Below are 20,321 nucleotides of genomic sequence, written 5' to 3' on the forward strand. Positions count from 1 at the left end.
TCCAGCAAGACATAAGCCCTTGTCCCAGTTGCTTTCTGTCTGGTAGTGCAGAGGGAGCAAAACCACTGAATTCCACCTGTAAGGAACATCCAAACTAATAATAAATAAACAAATTTCTTTCCGTTCCTACTTCTAGGACTAAAAAATCATCTATCAAGTTTAATATAAGGTTTCTACTAAGTTTCACTTTGCTTTAAGTTGCTTGAGAACTCCTGCAGGAAGTTATAAATTTTAGAGACTCCAGTCCATTTACACTGAGATTTTGGAAAACTTTTCCATTGCCCTACCTTGGACATCTGGATCTGGCCCTGAGGATTCTAGGTCACACTGTGATGTGACACTAACAGATACACAGAGCTGTGGGAACTGGAATCACTGAAGTTTGGAGAACAAGGAATCTGCATTGTTTGGTGATGGTTGGTGCTTTATGGATCTACACAATGATGGTCCCTTTCCCTCTCTTCCCCTCCTTTTCTTGGCTTTATTAGAAGACGTTCTGGGGTCACATCATGTATTTTTGGAATCTCTGTTTCTTCACACAATGCCAAATTGTGTACACAGCTCACCCCCTGGGTTCATTACACACAGGTGGTTTTACAGAACTAGAGTTTAGATTTAGTTTGAGCTGTTTAAGGGAGGAAGATTAAAGTGTTAGTATATGCAAATTGCTGGTTAAGAGATGAAAGCCACGAGTTATTTAGCAATAAGTCATTTCTGAAGACCTTGAAGAAACTCTCATCTCCTGCTTCAGCATCACCCCAGCAAAAAAACCCAAAAAATGTCAGAGTTGATACCAATACAAGGATTTTTCATACAAGTAAATTGGCACAGTTCTTAAATGCATTAAAACCTTTGCTTTTGATTTGTTATGACTCCTTCAGGAAGCACCTCAAGATGTACTCCATATCCATAGACCAGGTAGAATCTATGTCCTGAATATATATGTACAGTAGTTTAATAATCCACTAATATTTAGACTTACAGCATGCCTATTTGTCTTAGCTTTACAGAAATACTTCTTTCCTGTTACATATGAGCTTTTCTCTCAGTTGTTCTAAACTTACTAAGAATTCTCTGCTCTAACAATAGTAAAAATGTCTGTATGTCACTGGTTCTGTTAATTCTAATGATTGGTCCTAGGCTGTTCCTCCCCTTCCTTTAGGAATGGTACCTTCCAGTCTCTCCATGTGCATGAAAAGTGACAAGCATGGGTCCCCATATTTCTACTTATTGGGCCACCCTAAAGACACGGTTTGTAAACTCTGCATGTATATTATCTTTCTAATACATTCTGTTTCTCACAACTGTTTAGAGAGTATTTTCCAACTTCTTCTTACATGCTAGCTCACTTAATAGTTTCTACAGTATTTTTCTTCCATAACTGATTATCTAAGATATCACTGCAGCTATGCATTCTACAAACATAATTTAATATCCTAAATAATGAGTTTTGCATGTTATACTGCTGCTAGTGCATAGGTCTGCTATATTTCCACTTTTTCCCATGACAAAAATTTATCTTCTCAATATGACTTTTCAGGTAGAAAATCTTGAACTTCTGAGTATAACCTGTAATTTTCCTCATTTTTATGGCACTTGGCTTGCAAAAATATTAACAATATGAAGGTGGAAGTTAGGTGCTGATCTCAAACAATATTTTTATGCAGCCTCTTAAAGAAATAACAAATGTAAAATTGAACACATTTTGAAATGTGCTGTAAGGCAATAGTAATTTATAAAACCCTGTAGTTATGCTGAATTTACACAAAGCTCTTTGCTCTCAATTTCCAGCAATTTTCTTCAGAGAACCAGATCTAACTGCACAGATTGTTCAGATACATCCAATTTGTCATACAGAGACAGGGCCCAGGTATGATACCTGGAAAGCAAAGGAAAAGAAAAGCTTGTTTTTTCTATTTTCCTATTGACTGCTGTCATCACACAAAAAACACAGCAGTGTCCAGATGCATCCAGCTCTGTCTGCTGCTGACTTTGCACAGGCATACATTTGCTACAATTATAAGGACAGTCTCACACACTGAAGCAGACAGATTGGAAATAGAAAGGGAGCAATATCCAGAGATGTTCTTCCAGCCTTTGAGCTTCGACCAGCTCCTCCAGTGTGATGCTCACAGAACTTCTGCCCCCAGCAACCAGGCACTAAAGTGGGCTTAAGTTACCAGTCTTGTGCATGCAGATCCAGGTAATCTAACCAGTGTGTTTCCAGTTAGAGCTTTTTTCCAGTCTGTGTTGATAAATAAGAATTTTTTGAACACAGACACATCATATGCTTTGCTGCTGCAGATCTGGACACGCCTAGAGGCTATTTGGAAATGTTCCCATGTACTTCAAGTGTGTGTGTCACCATCAGAGACCTCCCAGCTGCAAAGTTCCTGAATCATCTAGAAATGTTGATTCCACCATCCCTTGTATTCTCGCCTTACCTCTGTTTAGTTCTTCCCTGAACATAGCTCAGAGAGGATAGATAGAGGTTAGAGGTTAGATATCCAGGCTGGAATTAAGGCTATTTTACAAGTCCCAGTGTTCAACTCAATGAACTGCAGTTCCAACCCAAATTCTGCATATTTATGCCCTCAACTTTCTGGGCATCGTCTTTATTTTTCCTCCTACAGAAAAACATATACAGGAAATAAGTATTTTTCCTAAAATAAGTAGAAATGTAAATATTCTATAAATATAGCTAAAGTCAGTTTTGCAGTCACCCAGCTGTGAATGGTTTTCATTTATTTGGCAGGAAGTGTTGCAACAGAATTTTTTTCTCAGTATAATGTATCCAGAAAATCAAAAGAACTTCAGTTCTGGTCAACACCAAAACTGAAATACTTGCTTGATAAAAAAGCAATGTCATGTCAAATGAAAATATATTTGTTATAAAATGTCTCCATTTCAGGTATTTTTAATGAAAGAGTTTGGAGGGGAAGAATTTTCCTAAAGAGCCCCTTTTGATGGGGTTTATCCAAACCAAAAATGTGGCTGTTCTGCCATTCATTAGATCCCTGAGCAAGGAGTCAAATTTCCTGAAGCAGAACAGATAAATTGACCATTCTGGTATGCTTTAGGAGAGGCCCTCCCATAACATCATAGATAGAGCAGTCTGTTATAAGACCTCGTTTAACATGGAGGATTTTTTTCCCTTTTGTATAAATAATCACTTGTGGAAGATGATCTGCAGCCTGACTGGAACTTACACACATCATAGGAGAGAGGCAGGTGGTTTGAAAGGTACCTCCAGATCAAGTGATACCTGCCTGTGCTTCCTTGCACCACGGGTTTGGTGGCTCTTACTAGTGACCACTGCATTTATATTTGGAAAAAATAGATTAAAAACTGGGAGCTTATACTGTGGGGTGATTGTTTGAATACAGTTATATTCTTCAGAAGATGCCAGTTTGCAGTCTGCTATAAACTGATTTTTCTAGTTATATTAGAATGTCTGAGGCTTTTACATTTGTCTAATAAATGCCTAAAGCACCTTGGCCTATACTTTGAAGCCAGATACTCCTATCTGTTCAGAGTACTGATCAGATAATCCAGTTCATCTCATTTTTAATGCTCATTTTATAAATCTCCAGAGCTGAGGTTGGGTGTTATTTGAAACTTGAACTACCTCATATATCATTTATCTGGTGTGAGTGCAAAAATCAATAGTCATTTTGGAAAAGTGCCCTTTCTGCCTGTGACCACCTTGGTGGAACTGCAAACATTCATTCATATTCCTGCTGCATTTCCAATGCCACCTTCTTATTTCTAGCAATACCAACTTAATTTCAGGAACCTGTGGTGTGTAAAAAGAAAAAAAAATACTAACTAAATGAACCAATATACTGGTTAATTATATTGGTCTAAAACCACCAGGCAATTTAAATATGGACTCCCAAAGGTTCTAGAATGTTTTATTGCTATGGGTAAGAAACTATTCAAGGGCAAAAATTAATATTAAAACCTTCTTTACAAACATGTCTTTAGTATTTAATAAATATGTAGCAGCTGGCAGAAAAGTAGAACATCCTTAAATAACAGTGGCTGTGTATGTATAAGTGGGTGCATATAGCTATTTCTGTCTTATAGAAAATTTCTCTTTCAAAAGATATGCAGACCTTTATCCAGTGATATAGAAATAGAAAACACAGTCTTGAAAGAAAGAGGGACACGTGAGATGACACTTTTACTTTTCTGGCAATGACTTTGAGCTTCCAGGAAGGCAGTACCTCACTTTTTAAATGCAAAAATACCGAGTCCTAAACATTGCTTTGGCAATTGCACTCCCAGTGGATTCAGGCCAGTCTAGCTGAATAGTCTAACCCAGGCTTCCCCCATCTGTACAGCAGGGATAGTAATATTTACTTACCTATCTCATGGGAGCGTTATGGGGATTAATTATTTAATGCTTGAGAAGCACTTTAAAGATTAAAATTCCTAGCTGACTAGTCAGTATTATTACTAAAGCAGAACCTTGCTAATCCACACCAAAATTGGCAGTGTCCTCCCATATCTGAGCAAAGATTTATTAATAAGGTTGTTGAGCAAGTCCTCTTTTAATTAAAGCTTCATTATTCTAATATAATATTCTGGAGTAGATTTACTAATGTGGTGTAAAGTGTAGATAATTACAGCTAAACTACAGTGAATAAAACAGATGAACAAGCATTATCCCGGGTTTGGTTCACATAAACTGGCAGGCAGGCTTCCCAAAGAAGGGCAAAGTTCCCCCCACAAATCTTTTTCTAACACTTATTTTCATGGCTCCCTGTATTTCCATCCAGTTGACAATACTGGAAGATAAGTACCCAAAATACAGAACCTGAGAGAACACAGCCATCCCTCTGTCTCCACAACGTCAGTGTTTGCTTTCCTCATGTACTCCAGATAAGTAGGTAAAATAGGAATTCAGTAACACTCACTGTGTCTCTGCAGCTTGCTATAGGACTAAGTCCAGTCTTCTGCTGCACAATATCCCAGAAAATCCCTCTCCTGCTGCTCATCTCACATCTCTCTTCCATTTGCCACAGGCCCCCAGTTAATAACAAGACTGCATCACTGCAACTTCTTCCTACTCAGAGTTATCTTCCCCACATATCTGTGATGGTGTCCTTGCCACAGGGAGCTAGGGACCAAAGGGAACAGTGTGAAGGCACACAGGAATATTCCTGGATTATGTATCCTGTGTCAAAGAGCCTTACCAGTAGCCTGACTCTGTGATGTTCAAGACTAAATTAAGCTAACAAGGCTTCTCGTGATCTCTCCTCATTGACATCAGAAATTTGATTAGTCTAATTGATCACATAGAGAGTGACACAAAGAACTGTTATTCCAAGCACTAGGGAGGCAAAGGCAAGCTCTGTCCAGAGAGGGAATTGCAGGTCCTGCCTCTGTCCTCACTCCAGCATCCCATGGTGCAGCTCCTGGCTGACGCTTTGTGGCCCAACCACAGGGGGTTAGCAGAGGTCATGACTTCTGTCAGATTTCTTAGGGCTCCTTATTCCTAGCTTGGGGAAAAAGCTTTCACTTTTGATGATATGAGACCGCTGTGACTCTCCAACCAATGCTTGACAAACATGACCACAGAGAGTGCTGAATTTTGTTGAGCAAGAGCAAGAAAAGTGAGTTTGTTTTTTTTTTACTTTGATGATATGAGACCTCTGTGACTCTCCAACCAATGCTTGACAAACATGACCACAGAGAGTGCTGAATTTTGTTGAGCAAGAGCAACAGATATGCAACCCAGAATTTTGAACATCTGGATTTTCTAACAACATGTAGTTTGTGTTTGCTTATTAGGAGCTGAATATTGCAGTGGAAAATTCATTTATTCGTGCACTTCCGTCTCATCATAGAGTTTTCAGATAAATTTAACTCAGCATTCCAAAGATATCAGATATTACAACAGCCCTGACAGCAGATGTGGTGCCAGAGTCAGATCTTCACCCTCATTGCCTAAAAACCCCCAGTCTGAAAAGAGTTTGCTGAAGAGACACTAAACTGCTTCTGCATCTTCTACCCTCAGCACAGCAGGACAACTTATTAATGAGCTTTGTGGCTGAGCTCAAACCAAGTGTTTTGCTTAAGATCCTGCTCTCACTTGTAGAGTGAGAACCTCAGTGCCTACCAGAAACAACTTTCTAGGAGCATTTCATACAGTCAAAATGCCCCTCACTTATTAAGTAAATTTCATTTATTATCTACATGCTTTTAATAATAACAGCTATTTGTTGACCTGACTGAATGTGACGCCTACTGTTAATACCCATTTTAGCTGTGATAATTCATAATTTTAATATTTAACTTTAATTAAATGTAATATCCAGCTCTTAAATTATTCAGTCTCTGCAGAATGTTTTTCATTAATACCACACATTTTATTAACATATTTATGAACACCTTTTATGGCTTAATGTGGCTTAATTCTATTAATAAAAACTCATTTGAAAGTCATTATCTTTTTTAATTATACAGTAACTTCCAATGTAGTTTTTCCAGCTCCAGCATAGCTCTGGGAGAGAACTGCTGAGGTTTCTCCAGTACTACTCTGCTGCCTGACCACACAGGAAAAAATAAAACCTCCTTTATTGACAGGTTGAGTATTGCCTGAGTAGCTCTGATCTGGAAAATACGTAAGATGCTCAGCACTTCAGAAAGGGCACCAAACCACCTGGAGGACCTATTGAATAATAATGTGTGGTTAGAGCAGCATCACTCAAGACTGGTACTTAAGCTGTCCACACACTTAATATTGACATCACAGAGAGGAGCTTCCTGTGGAGGGTAAAAGCCCCACACAGGCTGCTGCTCTTCACTTTGGCTCTTTCAGTCTTAGTAATCCTGCCACATTTATGCAGATGGATTAAGCTGATTCAAGGAAAAATCTAATTTACCAAGAGTTACAACCTGTCCCTGGAGGCAAGGGTAGCTGCAGTTCTTGTTAATAGATCCCTTGGGGGGATTAGAGTGAAGGAACACTGAATGATTGGTGTTTATAAATATATATATATGGTTTATTTTAGAACCATTTGGTTGAAATGGAAAGCAGGAATATAGCCATTTGGGTTATTATTACCTATAGTAATATAACAATATAAAAGCATATTATAATTAAGAAAAGGAAGGAAGGAAGGAAGGAAGGAAGGAAGGAACCTTCTAAGACATGACAGCTGCCTCTCATGTCATTGTAGCTGAGGCAGTCATGCCCCATCAGAAGGGCTGAATAACATGAATGTCCTGATACCTTCCCAGAGGTGTTTACAGCTGAGCCAGTTGTGTAAGGGTGGACATTGGCATGATAAAAAAGAATTATCCCATCTCACAGGATCTCCTTCTTATCAGCCTCCTCTCCTATCTGGCTCAAAACCCAGTTTGTCCCTAAATAAAAGTTTGTGCACACCTGCTTTGCTCCTGGGCTGTGACTTTGCACATCCTCAGCAGAGCAACATCTGCTTTTGGAAATGGACAATTGTTTGAGCCATTAATCATTAACATTTCAGACTCTCACACCAAGTTCACTCCGATTGGTGATCACAATGATTTAAATATTTAATTGATAGGACTGTTTATAGAATCATATCTACATAATAAACTAAACTGGGTCATGGAATGAGAGGTAAACTTTGTAGCCATAACATCTGGCCTGAAGATTTACAGCCAGAAGACTATTACAGTAAATTAGTAAACTGATTTACCACATTAATTTACCTGTTTCTGAAATGCAACCTGCTTGTAGGTGCGGCTCCTTATTTTTTCCTCTCTCCCATCCTGTGCTTTGGATAGATTTTTTTTTGCATAGAAAAATGATCCTTTTTTATTCTTGCTATTGTAAGGGCAGTGTCAAAGTCCCAACCCTGTTGTAAGGTGTGAGTGATGTTGGAGAGAGCCAAATGATGCAGAGCTTAGGCACTACTACAAAATCACAATGAATTGTTTATGGATGTGATTTATATTTAAGGGGTGGACAATGGCAGAGTAACCAGGAAAGGGCTAAAGCAGCACCCCAAGATATCCAAGACAATCCAGGGCACCTGCTCTCCATGGCAGAAAGTCTGAGTGTTTCTGAATTCATTAGTTATCTCCTGTGTCAGCCTGAAAGGTCTCAGGCCACTTACTTGCAGTGGCCTATGTTTTCTAAAAAGGACCTGATGTGGGGTGATGGCTGTAGATCTCTGTGTTCATCCACTCAGCTTTGATCCACAGCCCCCAAAAGGGTTTCCTGTAAGGAACTCCCCAACTTTGGTTGTGTGCATGCTCAACAGAAGAGCAGACATCTGTTTCCAGAGGTCTTTTGAGACATCACTCTCTCTGACTATATGAAGCAATTAAATTATTATCTCAAGTGGTAAGGACAGTAAAATGCTGGTGAAACAGTGCCATAATTAAAGAATTAACTCAGGGGAAGGGATTTACTGATGATGCCCTGGGTATAATAATGTAAGATCAAAACCAGTGCAGAATAATAATAGGAAGTCTGATCAGTTGCTTCCCATGGTTCTTTGTTAGCCATATTTAAAGACTATATTACATAAGACATTGAAAAGTGATTGCATACATAGTGCTTGCTATAGATTAAAGCACACACAAATCAATGTGTGTGGCTTTCTTGTTTCAAGAAAACTTGCAGCATTTTTATAAAGAATTTTTTAACTTTTTTCCTTGCAATATACAGTTTTCACCTCTCTTACTGAAGTTTAAATTTTCCCTTTTTGTCTGTTCCTTAGCTCCAACACAAAGTAAGATCATCTCCTGAGCTTCTGTAGATTTGGTCTTCCAAGCATAACTAACAATCTGCTCTTTCTGAAGTGTCGCAATAATTCTAAAATTAGATCTCAGAACATGAAAGCACTTCTCTAACAAACCCCTAAGCAGAGTACAGAAAAGGTGATGAAAGTGAATTTTACCTGAGATGAAATCATTCAAGGTCTCATTAAATGGTCCTTGTAAGAACTTTATGAACACTGTGCCTGCTGAAAAAATATTTAGGGCATCTTCCATTAATATCTAGGTAAAGTATACAATGGAAGATGGATATACTGAACCCAAAGGAACTAAATGTTTGCTCCTCAGTAATGACCAGAAACAGGAAAAGAACAGGGCATCTGAGTATCAATGGCACTAGGATCTGAGCCAAGCAGGATGTAAAGCTGTGCTTCCCAGCATTGCAATAGGTCAGTGGATGAATTTTCTGGAATAAAATTAAACCTTTCAAGCTTACAGAGGAGATTGAGGTGTTCGTCACTTACACTACACTTACATTCATCTCTTCAGTTCTTGTGAACATCTGCAGAAGCCATGGCACCAATAGCTCCATGTAATAGGAACAGTGGCCACCTTTTCCAGTATTAGACCAGTGACAAAAACAAAAATGCACAATGACTTTGGGGACAGAAAAACTAGGTCTGGCATTGTTTCATACCACAAATATCAGCCTTTCTTAATTAATCATTCTGCTCTTTTTAAAACACCAAGCACAAAATTTAGAAGGGAAAGATGTCAGGGTTCAGATACATGTTTGTTTTCCTGTAATCTTTTGTGACTTGTAAAATAACTCTGGTTACCCTGAGCAACCATCCTCAAACTTTGGAAAAACAAAAGAACTTTGTGAAGCCAAAAGAACTAATTACTAAAATGTAGAAAGTTCCATTATTGAACAAAGCAACATTTAAAGTTATATTTATAAGGTACTCTAAACATTCAGAGTCACCATGACATTGTTGAGTGCAAACAGGCAAATGGCTATAACAAATATGGCTACTTTAAGATAGAAAATTAGATTCGTTTTTCATTGTATCAGAAACAAGTCTTCAAAATACTAAGCCGATCACTCAGCTGCATGTGTGAGAAAGGAGAAGTAGTTCATATGCTAAAATAGCCAAGTATAACCTGGGTTTACTTTTATAAAGGTATATGGCATGTATCTAATTCCTATACACAGAATTAACATTTTGCACCCATAGCACACTGCCATCATACCTTTGTAGAGCATAAGAGCAGTACTAATGATGGAGGCTATCCCACCTGGATGTGCCCACAGTGACTGACCAAAGGAAGTGCCATATCCCAGCAGAGGACACCTAAACCCACTGGTGTTTGCTTCCAGGGCTACTGGTGTTCAGGGATCTGAATGTGGATATGTTCAGTGGAAGGGGAGACAAGGCAAGTGTAATTTTAAGCCAAGAAAAGTGCAATTTGTGAGAAAACATTTGCATAGCATATTGAATAATTAACAGGGATTACAATTTGTAGCTAGCAGTACAGGCAAGCCATAAGGTGGGGGCAGGGCCCATTGCCACTCGCTTTCTCATGGAGGTTGGGGGAAAGGGTGGCATATTGTGTCACATTTCCATAAGGCTCATAGCTGAACAGAAAGTACCAAGAGCTTTTCTAACCATGAAATCTTCAGAGAATCATTTCTTTCAGGAGACAAAGGGTGCTGCATGTTTGGGTTGTGGAAGTGTCGGGATAAAAGATTAAAGATTCTTTATATATTCTGAAATATCCCTCCTTAGAGAGCATTAAAGAAAAGCTTCAGGAGACCAATGCAATCAGGAACATCAAAGACATGTCAAGCTATAATGAGAAAGACCCAAAAGCACTCCTGGTGTAGCACTGCCAACATTAGTGGATACTCACCAGGGGACAATTTGTCCCATTTTTGTTATTAGCAGTATCTGTAAGAACTGCTTGCCACCTCCTGGCAATACATAATTGCAGACAAAAAAAAAAATGGGGGGAAAAAATAAAGCACCATACTTTTTTATTCAATCAAATCCTTTTTGATTCCCTAGGAAAATAATTCTGGGAAGATATGAGAACAGCTGCTAAGACATTTCAGAAAACACTTCATCCAGACTAATGAAAGTGTCCAAATCTTTAATATATTGTACATTATTCATATAATTTGAAAATTTAAAAGGCTTTGAGATTTTATTGTACTTAAGTAATAAATTGTGATGTAATTTCTACTCTTACTCCTAAATATTCAGTAAATTAATATTAGTACGTTATGGATAATTATATCTGATGAAAAAACACACATCCTTGATAAATTAGTAAACAATTATCTAAAATATTTTGATGCTAAGGGAGAACCTAGCCACAAATCAGAGGTCCACGGGCAGAGCTCTCCTCTCTATTAGGACTAAAGCCAGGGTTCTTTTTCTCATGGCTCAGCCATCAGCAAGCACTGGATCCAGGTAGAACAGTCGAGACAGGAGCAAATAGACTCATGAGAGCAGTACCCTCATTTCCACTCCACTGAATGTGTGAGAGCTGACAGAGCAAAACGAACAATTCATGTATGTGGCAGCTCTACCTCAAATTAAAAAAAACCTTTAGACAGAAAACTTCTGTTCCTGATGTTTTCCCTGTGTCACTCTTCCCCCAGAATGGCTGTGTTCATCTCCCACTTGTCCTCCCACACACTCAGTCTTGTGTCTGTGGTGGCTCTTACTCAGTTAGCAATTTACTCCTTTGCCTGGGAGTTATGCAAAGCTGGTCGTAGGTGAGTCATTCTTACACATCCCATGGAGAAGTGCCACCAGCTTGTGTTACAGTAGCTTGTAGAAATTAAAAGCCACCCAGTAAACACCTACAGAATTACACCAAATGAAATGCCATCACAGTGGCAGATTACAGTGCTGCTCCCAGCTCATTTGTCTTGTCTAAATTAGTAGGTCAAGGGAGATTTTCTCCCTTCAAAGAAAGAAGGCAGGCATCTGTAGAGGATTTTGTAGTTAGTTAGCTAGCTAACAAAGATCATGCTGGAAGCAAGAGGGAGATGAGGATAAAAGCGGCAAGGTCACTGTGCCCTTGCCGAAACTTGAGGTTGTGGGAGAGGTTCGTTAGCTAGCAAGAATGAAGGAACGATAGAAGAAACCATAACAAGGTGAACATAAGAATGTAAACGTAGACGTAGTTGACTGATAAATGACTAACCAATGATGAGCTCCATTTTTGCAATATGCATTAGCCTTATTAACACTGCTATAAATGTGTGTGCCTATCCAATAAACTTTTGAGACTTGTTGTTCATCATCTGGTGTGCAAGTCTTCCTTCTCCATCAGGCATCCATTAGCCTTCAGTGAGGGGTATACTTTTGAAAACCAATTTCTCTCACAGTAAGAATGTTATCATGGTGACAAAGTCAGAAGTTAAAAACTATGTTGTCCTTAAATTTCTCCAGCAGTTGCAACTGAATGCAACATTCTACTCATCTGCTTGCAAGTTGTTTGGGCATTGGTAGTTCGTGCTCTGTTAAGCAAATACTGTTTTCTGTTCCTCACAGAGGTGAAGGAAGAAAAAAGTAAAATCAGTGCTCTGTCTCTGGTTTAGTATGTTTACAAAATGCTTTGCGATATGTTGAAATAACAGACAGTAAAAGCAGGTTATGTTCCCAATTAACTCGAAGGTTTTATAAAAAGCCTTAGACCAACAGAATAAAAAGTATTCAGAAATATTAATAACTCTCTCAAAAATGTAGTTAGAAACTGAGTATAATCATGAAAATAAATTACTCGTTTAACTGCTCTGCAGGATAAAATTTTACATTTTTCTCTTGTTTATGTTTGCTATGGAGAAGCAATCATTTTAGTGCTGGTTGAACAAGTCCAAATGAACTCTTATGGCTTGAACACAGCTCTTTAAAAGGTTTTTTGTTCTGAGCAACAAATTACTTACATTCCTGCACTTTTCTCTACTCTAGTAATTTTTACACTTTTCCACAATGTTCAAACATTAGAGGGAAGTTGGCTACAGTACCCTGACATGAGGATTCTCCTCGCTAGCAACTGACATATGGCAACAATGACTTGTTGACATTAACGTCTACCAAGGCTGAAGATGACTTTCTATGTCATGAAATGTCATTTCATTTGAAAGAAAATCAGGTTAGGTTTGGTTTGGCTGTCTCGGACTGATGGTACTTAAACCTTAAAAAAAGTAATTTTCTTCTTACTTGCAAGGGCTATATTGCCAAAGAATATAAATGATAGTTTTATTCCATGGCAGCATTGTTCCATAATCACTGGAAATACAACCTATATTATATATCTGTGCCTTCCCAGTAAGTATTTTAAACATAGTGCAGCCAGTGACCCACCCGGGGTTGTCCCACAGCCAAACCTAAAAAGCTGTGGCTACAAGTTTTCTTACTTGGTTGGCCAAGCTGTCTTTTACTTAGGGTTTTCTGGGGGAGAGATAAAATTTAGTAATGCATATAATATGGCATGTCCCAGTTTATAGACACCTATACTTGTATATCAGTATATGTAAGAGATATGCTGACTCACTTTTGTTGAAGTACATTCTAACCCACTATGATTTCTCACTACAACATTTGGTTGTTTTTTCATCCCCTTTAAAAAAGAAAATAGGAGAAATTCTGTAATCTCCAGGCAATAAAGCAGTAGGTCACTAACCTTCACATCTCTTCTCCAGAGCATCCTACAAATAACTGGTACCATATTATCCTTTTTGCCTCAGAGGAGCCACGACATGTTTGCCACCTTGATTTTGAATGGTGTGCCCCTGGTTTGTCCTCCTGGAGGAGAAGCAGCTGATTTGGGCATAGGGGTACCTTTTCCACAGAGGCAGACTTGTTACCCAAAAGCATCTTGCTGCTCCAGGCTATTTGGTGTTTTTACTGGCGTGTAGCTGATACCACCCAAAGGAACCAGCTATTTCTGTAATCAGAAGCTCTCACAGCCTAACACGAGATTGGATAATGGCCCACTGCTCTTCAATGACGTTGAAAAACTGTGAAAAACAACATTTCATGGACAACTAGGAAAGAAGATTGTAATTCAGACAAATACGTTGGTCCAACCCTTGGCACACCTCTACCCTGGGTAGGAGTGACAATGCCATGAAAAGTATAAACTTAATTTTCCAAAGCTCAGGGTGGCTTCTTCAGTTTGCTCAGGTACCTTGCTGGTGCACGTAGGCAGCTTCATGCTGAGTCCCAGGATAGTTTTAGTGATTTGGACTCTGTGCATGGTCCCTGGCTCAAGTATTAAATAAAATAAGATCCCCTGGATTTCAGATTGAAGAGCCGGGGGCGGGGGGTCTCTGCTTCCCCCATCAGGCACACGCTGTGGTCCTGTACCAGGCTGGTGGTGCAGAAGAACAGAAGTAAAGAACAAGCCCATCAAAGTCAATGCTTTTTGTAGGCAAACTTCTAGGAGCTGATCACTCTACATGCACGAGTCCTCCTCTTATTTTTTCTTGCTTGAGTGCCAAGCTGGGAGCAGATGGTACATTAGTCACCCTTAACTGGAGGGTAAGAAAGTGTGATTTCTTTTTTTTCTAAATTCAGTTGAGACCCTCATCCCATTTAGATTCCCAGCTCAATGTTTATTTGTCTTACACAGAACTTGTACTTTCTACCCCTCTCAAATGCTAATCCTCTCCACACATATGCTCATTATGCAAAAGCATATGACAAACACCATCTGGGAAAATAAATAGCTCCTCAGCTAACTGTGCTGCTCCCTCCCTTTACGTCACCCACCTCACTATTGTCTTTCCTATTTTTATCTGCAAGACAGCAATCACTCAATCCAGCTATTAACTTAAAAGTGCTGTTTTAGTCAAGCAAGCTGCAGATCCCAGACTGGGCAGTAGAATCTATTCAATTTTTCGAGACTATGTGCGTCTCCGTGATAATTTGAAAGCAGCCATAGCACTGAGAAAAATATGTTACTTTTTTAAAGGGCAGTTGATATCACTGACAGATTACTAGTCCTGACCTTAAGAAGTCCACACTTGTTTTTTAGCTAGAAGGTTACATTTTCTCCCCCATAAAATATGCAGCTCTTGCTACAAGTTCTACCTCGTTTCCATGGATTCCTGAGACAGTCCTTCATCTCTGACAGATTATTCCTCATACTGTTCAAAGCCTAACTAAAATGGTGCTAAATAGGGAATGACATTAGCCAAGTTCAGTGATTTCTCTAACCTCTAAGTAGATGGGTAAGAATGGGAGCCATGCTGTCATTAATCATGGTTGATTTGTTTTCTGCCAGAAAGTTAATCAAAAGAAATGAGGATGTATACGCAAGAGAAAGGCATCCCAGAATTTTCTGTTTTGGATTAGGAAAATCATCGTGATTCAGCAAAGGAGACATTTATTTAGTTAAATTAAACAGGATCTGCACAAACCAGCCATATTGTGTTGAGGCTAAGTAACCAAGAGAAATTCAAAATGCACAACCAGGAGACTCAGCAGCTGACACTGTGCTATAAAGGCAGAGCTGTGTAAGTACCCTGTAAGAATTGTGGGGCCATAAACACCGCAATACTATATCTGTTTAGGAAAAATATGAGACAGAATTCAATGATGACCTTATCTGAGCTACAAATTCTTGTCAATTGTTATATGCTTGTAGGGACATGTTTAATAGATGGCAGAAAGTCCTTCTCATTTGTCCTCAGAGACAGCACTGATATTGCCCAGCTAAGAAATCCATTATACAGCTACAAAAGAGGCTATTTGATTTCATGAGCACATGCCTTTATTATTTTAAGAATAATTTAACATAGGCAGAGGGAAGTGGAATCTGTGTGATAAAAAGACTGGGATTTCCAGCACTTGCAGTCACCAGTTTTGAGGTTCTTGTGTCTCCTGTATGTTTTTTCTTTTTTCCTTTTTTTTTTTTTTTTTTGTGGGGTTTTTTTTGGTTTTTTTTTTTTTTTTGTGGAGAGATTATTTTCGGTTTTCTCCCTATTTGTTCCACACTTGAGGGAGTTTCACCTCACCTGAAGCGGAGGGGTTTAAGGCAGGTACATGGTGTGGGTATCAGTGTTGCTCAGAATAGATGTGCCTATGCAATACACTCTGTGCTGCTGAATACGCCTTTAACTCTCTTCTCTTTGTTGTTAAAACAGACGAACCAAACTCCTGGAGTGCTCCCTCTGCCACCTCCCCAGGTCTGCCGGAAGTAGCTCTTTCCCTCGAGGACATAATCTCACCATTATCTTCATCACACATAGCCCCACCCTCTGACCCTTCTCACCAGATAAGCCCAGAGCCAACATGGGATATCAAGAGGGAACACGATGTAAGGAAACCAAAGGAGCTTTCGATGAATGGTCACAAAAAGAAAAGGTTAGGAGAACAAAGAGAAAGGTCAGCAAGTCCTAAAAAGGTAGACAGGTCAAAGCACGAAGAGGTTTCTTGGAAAGGATATTCAGGAGGCAAAAATAAGACCACTGATGGTGGCAGGCCCACCTCAGAAAACAAAGCGGTGGGACACAGCGTTATGATCGAGGCTGGCGCAAGAGAGCACGTGTGTGCTGGAACCAGTGATGAACAGTTTGGGAGGCTGAGGAAGCCAGAAAGCAAGAGAGGAGGATCTCTTAGCAAAAAAGACCACAGATCCACAAACACCAGTGAGAAGTCAGCGGCAGCAACCGACCACGTCAAGACCGATACAGGAGCTACCAAGACATACAGTAGCAACCGCTGCAGCTCGCCTGGAAGCGATATGGACCACAGCCAGAGGGACCCTGATGGGAAACCCAGCGAGTTCCCCAGGAAGGGACATCTCCACTCCATTAGCACTCGCAGCACCAACACAACAGTTCGAAAGGCAACGGTCTCTCCAGGGCCGTGGAAAATCCCTGGCTCAGATAAGCTACCGAGCGTCCTGAAGTCTGGTACTTCTGCCATGAGCAGATAAGCAAGGGACTGTTGCCCTCTAACTGTCTCAAACTGACGCAGAACATTCTTCTTAGTTTTTGTCTCACATTGGTTTGTTTTAATTTATTTTAACTATCACACATATACACAAAGCATTGAGGAATGAAAACATTAGTGTGTAATTCCATGACAATGTGCACAGTATCTAATAATTTCAAAAGCATATAGTCAACACAGAGATTTAAAATCGACCCTAAAGTCCCAGTTCCATTTTAGGGACTTTGGCAGCTATGGAAGAAACCAAAACAATATGAAGGACAGTACATCAGAGAAGGATAGTGCAGTGTAGCTTTAGCATTTTTTTCCCACTGCATGAAGGACTTGGATTTCATTCAAACTTTATATCAAGAAACTGGAACGAGTTAGAGCAATCACAAACTGGAACATCGCCTTAAATAAAACTGCACGGAGCAAGCTGAAACAGAGAGAGGATCTTTTCATGGAGCTAAAATGTTGTAAATAAATTGTTCTCGACATATCTAGACAGGGGTTAAAGGGTTTCTTTAAAGCATCGTTCGGAACTGTACACCCATGACACGTCTCCACTGTTAACGCTTCGGGATGGTCCACGTGGTACCCTGTAGAATAGTCCACCGGGTGCTGCGGGAGGAATGGGGAATCCAGTGGATTAGTTTCTGTGATACCATTTCTACTGCCATTTTTGTGAACAAACCATGTTTCTGTACATTGGAAAGGAGTTAAGGTGGAGTTGTATTTGCAAATTATTCTCAAAAGTGATTTATTACAGGTTCCCCAAGTCCTGCGAGGTAGCACACAAACCAATTGGTCAGGCTCAAACCCCAGGCATCTGCAAGGCCCTTGCAATGAAAGGAAGAGTGCTACAGAGAAAAAGCTGCAGTTTCCTTAAGGAAAGGCCTTTCCTTCCTGCAGAAGATGATAGTGTCACTTATCAACAGTGCTATGTTTCATACCCATCCACATTTCCTTAGGACACTCTCACCTCTCATCCCCTCAGTTTGGCAGAGCAGGTGCCTTTCAGGCACATGTCAACAATAATTAGACTGGTTTCTGAAATACAGTTGTGGATGTCCTCATTCAGTAAATTCAGTATTTTTCCATTTTTAAAATGGTTTCCATTTTACCATTTTTTCCCTATCGCCATTTTTTTCTTCTTTTTGTTTTTATCTTTCTTGCTTGTCTGTTTTGAATTTTAAGCCTTAAGTGCCAGGTAAACATTCCAGTCTGCCTTCACAGGAAATAACTCCGAGTTCAGTCAATCAGTCATTATCTTGTTTCAAACAGATGTGTGTGTGTCTGTGTAAGTGTGCGTATGCTTATTCGTCTGTCAAAATTAAAACAAAATCCTGGGCAATAATACATTGGTAATTAAAAAAAAAATTGTAAAGCTAAGTACTGTCAAAAATTCATACTTAAAAATTATTGTTCACTAGCAATCTTAGTTCCTCACACGCTCTGCTGAAAAACTAGATTGAGATTGGCTTTGTTCCAAGAAATTAGCACATTACTGTATGTCTCAAACATTGCACTGGACTGCGAAATTTATAGACATGTTTCTTCCTGTCCAATTATTTGAAAAGCCTCAAGTCAAGGATTTTGCAGCTTTCAAACATTTTTTTTAAGAAAGAAAAATCCATTTATAATTTTTAAAAAAGCACAAATCCATGTAGCTGTTTATAAAACTCTTATTTAATGGGAAAAAAAAATCTTTATCCCCTGAACTAGAATTCAATATAATTTGCCATTAATTTATTGAATCTGATTTTGGACAATGCTTCTGTAGTGTAGATGCACGTCCCGGTATCTTATTTTTATGTATAAAGAAAGCAAACAATGAAATCTGAAAACCAGTTGAGATTATGCTTGCATAAACTCTAATTTGCACAGTTCACAGCTACTCCTTGTGCAGTAATTGCTTTATGCGGCTGTAATCGATAACCTGTGAAGACAGCACATCATCTAAACCCCATTCCAAATAATATTTCTGTGTAGTGTTAGCTGTGAATTTACCTTGTACAGCTCTATCTCTATAAATATAATTCCATGTATTAATAGTCACAGAAAGGCTGTAAGTGAGCAACTATTTTTATGAAACGCACCACTATGGATAAATTAACTTTTACAGAAATCTTGTTTACTGTATGATATTCTAAACCACTGTCAAATAAAATATATATCCAAAAATCTTTCATTTTTTCAATTGTATATAGTTTGTGTTAATTTTGAGTAACGTGCTTTAGTGTTACCCTGACAAACAACCATTTTCTTGCATATGAGTAGAGTTAATTTGCTACTTCCTTATAGAAAAGGGAATAGACCATTTTAATTTCTTACTCCAATTTATGATAAACATGTAAGTGACCAAACAAATTTTATAATGGCAAATCAAGGCTTATGAGGCAACACAGACACACAAAAATCTCTTCCTCGATGGAGAAGCCTAAACCCTTATTCTGCTTCCAGTCCAGAGACAAAGGACCAGGGTGGCCAGACTCCAGCAGTGAGAGACAATTCTGAGAGTATACCACATATACAGAATTAACCAGAGCACAAAATATATTTACCTCAGAAACTGGGCAGTTCTTCCTAGCCCTGGAAAGGGTTTTGTTGGCAAGCTGTGTGAAGGGGGCACAATTACATTTTCAATTTATTTTACAGAAAAAAATTGTCTCAAAAAACGTCATAATGGTGTAAAAATATTGGTAATGAGCCAGTGTCTTTTGGGACCAAATCCACCCCTCATTAAATGCTCCTTACCTCCAGTTAGGCAAAATAAATCATCAGTTTATAGATTCTAGACATAAACAAAACAATGTAAGATGTCTACCTGGAAAACAAGCAGTATTTTTCACATAAATATGACATTTTCAAAAATAAGTATTTCCTGTTTCCTTAGAATATAATTTTTTCAAAAAATAATAATTTTTCTTCATACAGTCTGAGTCAACTTCTGCAGAACTTTGTTTTTTCAGATTAATGTTCCCCATAGAAAATTTCAACCAGCTGAACTAATAACATAATTTTGCATTGCAATAAACACATAGAAAATATGAAGCATATTTAATACTCAAACATAATTTGCTGCTGTTTAAATAACCACTATTTTCACAATTGGAAATCTGGGTGTGTGCCTGGTTCAGACCCAGAGGTATCACAGGGAAGTGTGCTGATGCCATATGATTTCATCCAGTCTAATTCTTCTGTTAATAACATGTCCTTTTTCTTTTAAACATAGTAGTACAGCATTTGCATCGCTCTGCTGTTATTATGACACCTTTTAATATCTCTTTTTCATACCAATGCAACGAGACAAGGAAATAGATGCCTTCTTTGATGCAGATCCTCTGCTCCATGCTGCAGTGCAACAGTGTAAGCAAACCTGCCAGCCTGTGCTCACCAATGTACATTTGGGCAGGAGTTTTGACAAAGAATCACCACAGACAGATGTCAGTGCAGCCTTTTTCTTAACCAGTGGCAAATGTGGGCTCTGGAGCTCGCTCCTTTTCCATGTAATTCTCTGCCTTAGGCCATTCACACAAACTGCAGAGCCTGGAAGAGCAGACCTTCAAAAAAATTTAATAAAAAAGCCAGGAAATTCAATAGCTCCCACAAGATCTCACCAAAGATGTCATCTTTTCT

General features: G+C 38.9%; 1 protein-coding gene across 2 annotated transcripts in view; it reads left to right on the plus strand.

Moving 5' to 3' along the window:
- Positions 1-18,860, plus strand: part of MAGI2 (membrane associated guanylate kinase, WW and PDZ domain containing 2) — a 704,176-nt gene extending 685,316 nt beyond the window's left edge. For both annotated transcript variants that reach the window (XM_041405490.1, XM_041405491.1), the window contains one exon: positions 15,890-18,860. In XM_041405490.1, coding sequence (XP_041261424.1) covers positions 15,890-16,683 — 794 coding nt within the window. In that variant the 3' untranslated portion in view covers positions 16,684-18,860. The remainder of the gene's footprint in view (positions 1-15,889) is intronic.
- The last annotated feature ends 1,461 nt before the right edge of the window (positions 18,861-20,321 follow it).

Source organism: Onychostruthus taczanowskii, unplaced genomic scaffold (assembly GCF_017590055.1).
Source record: "Onychostruthus taczanowskii isolate IOZ18803 unplaced genomic scaffold, ASM1759005v1 scaffold23, whole genome shotgun sequence".
Taxonomy (NCBI): Eukaryota; Metazoa; Chordata; class Aves; order Passeriformes; family Passeridae; genus Onychostruthus; species Onychostruthus taczanowskii.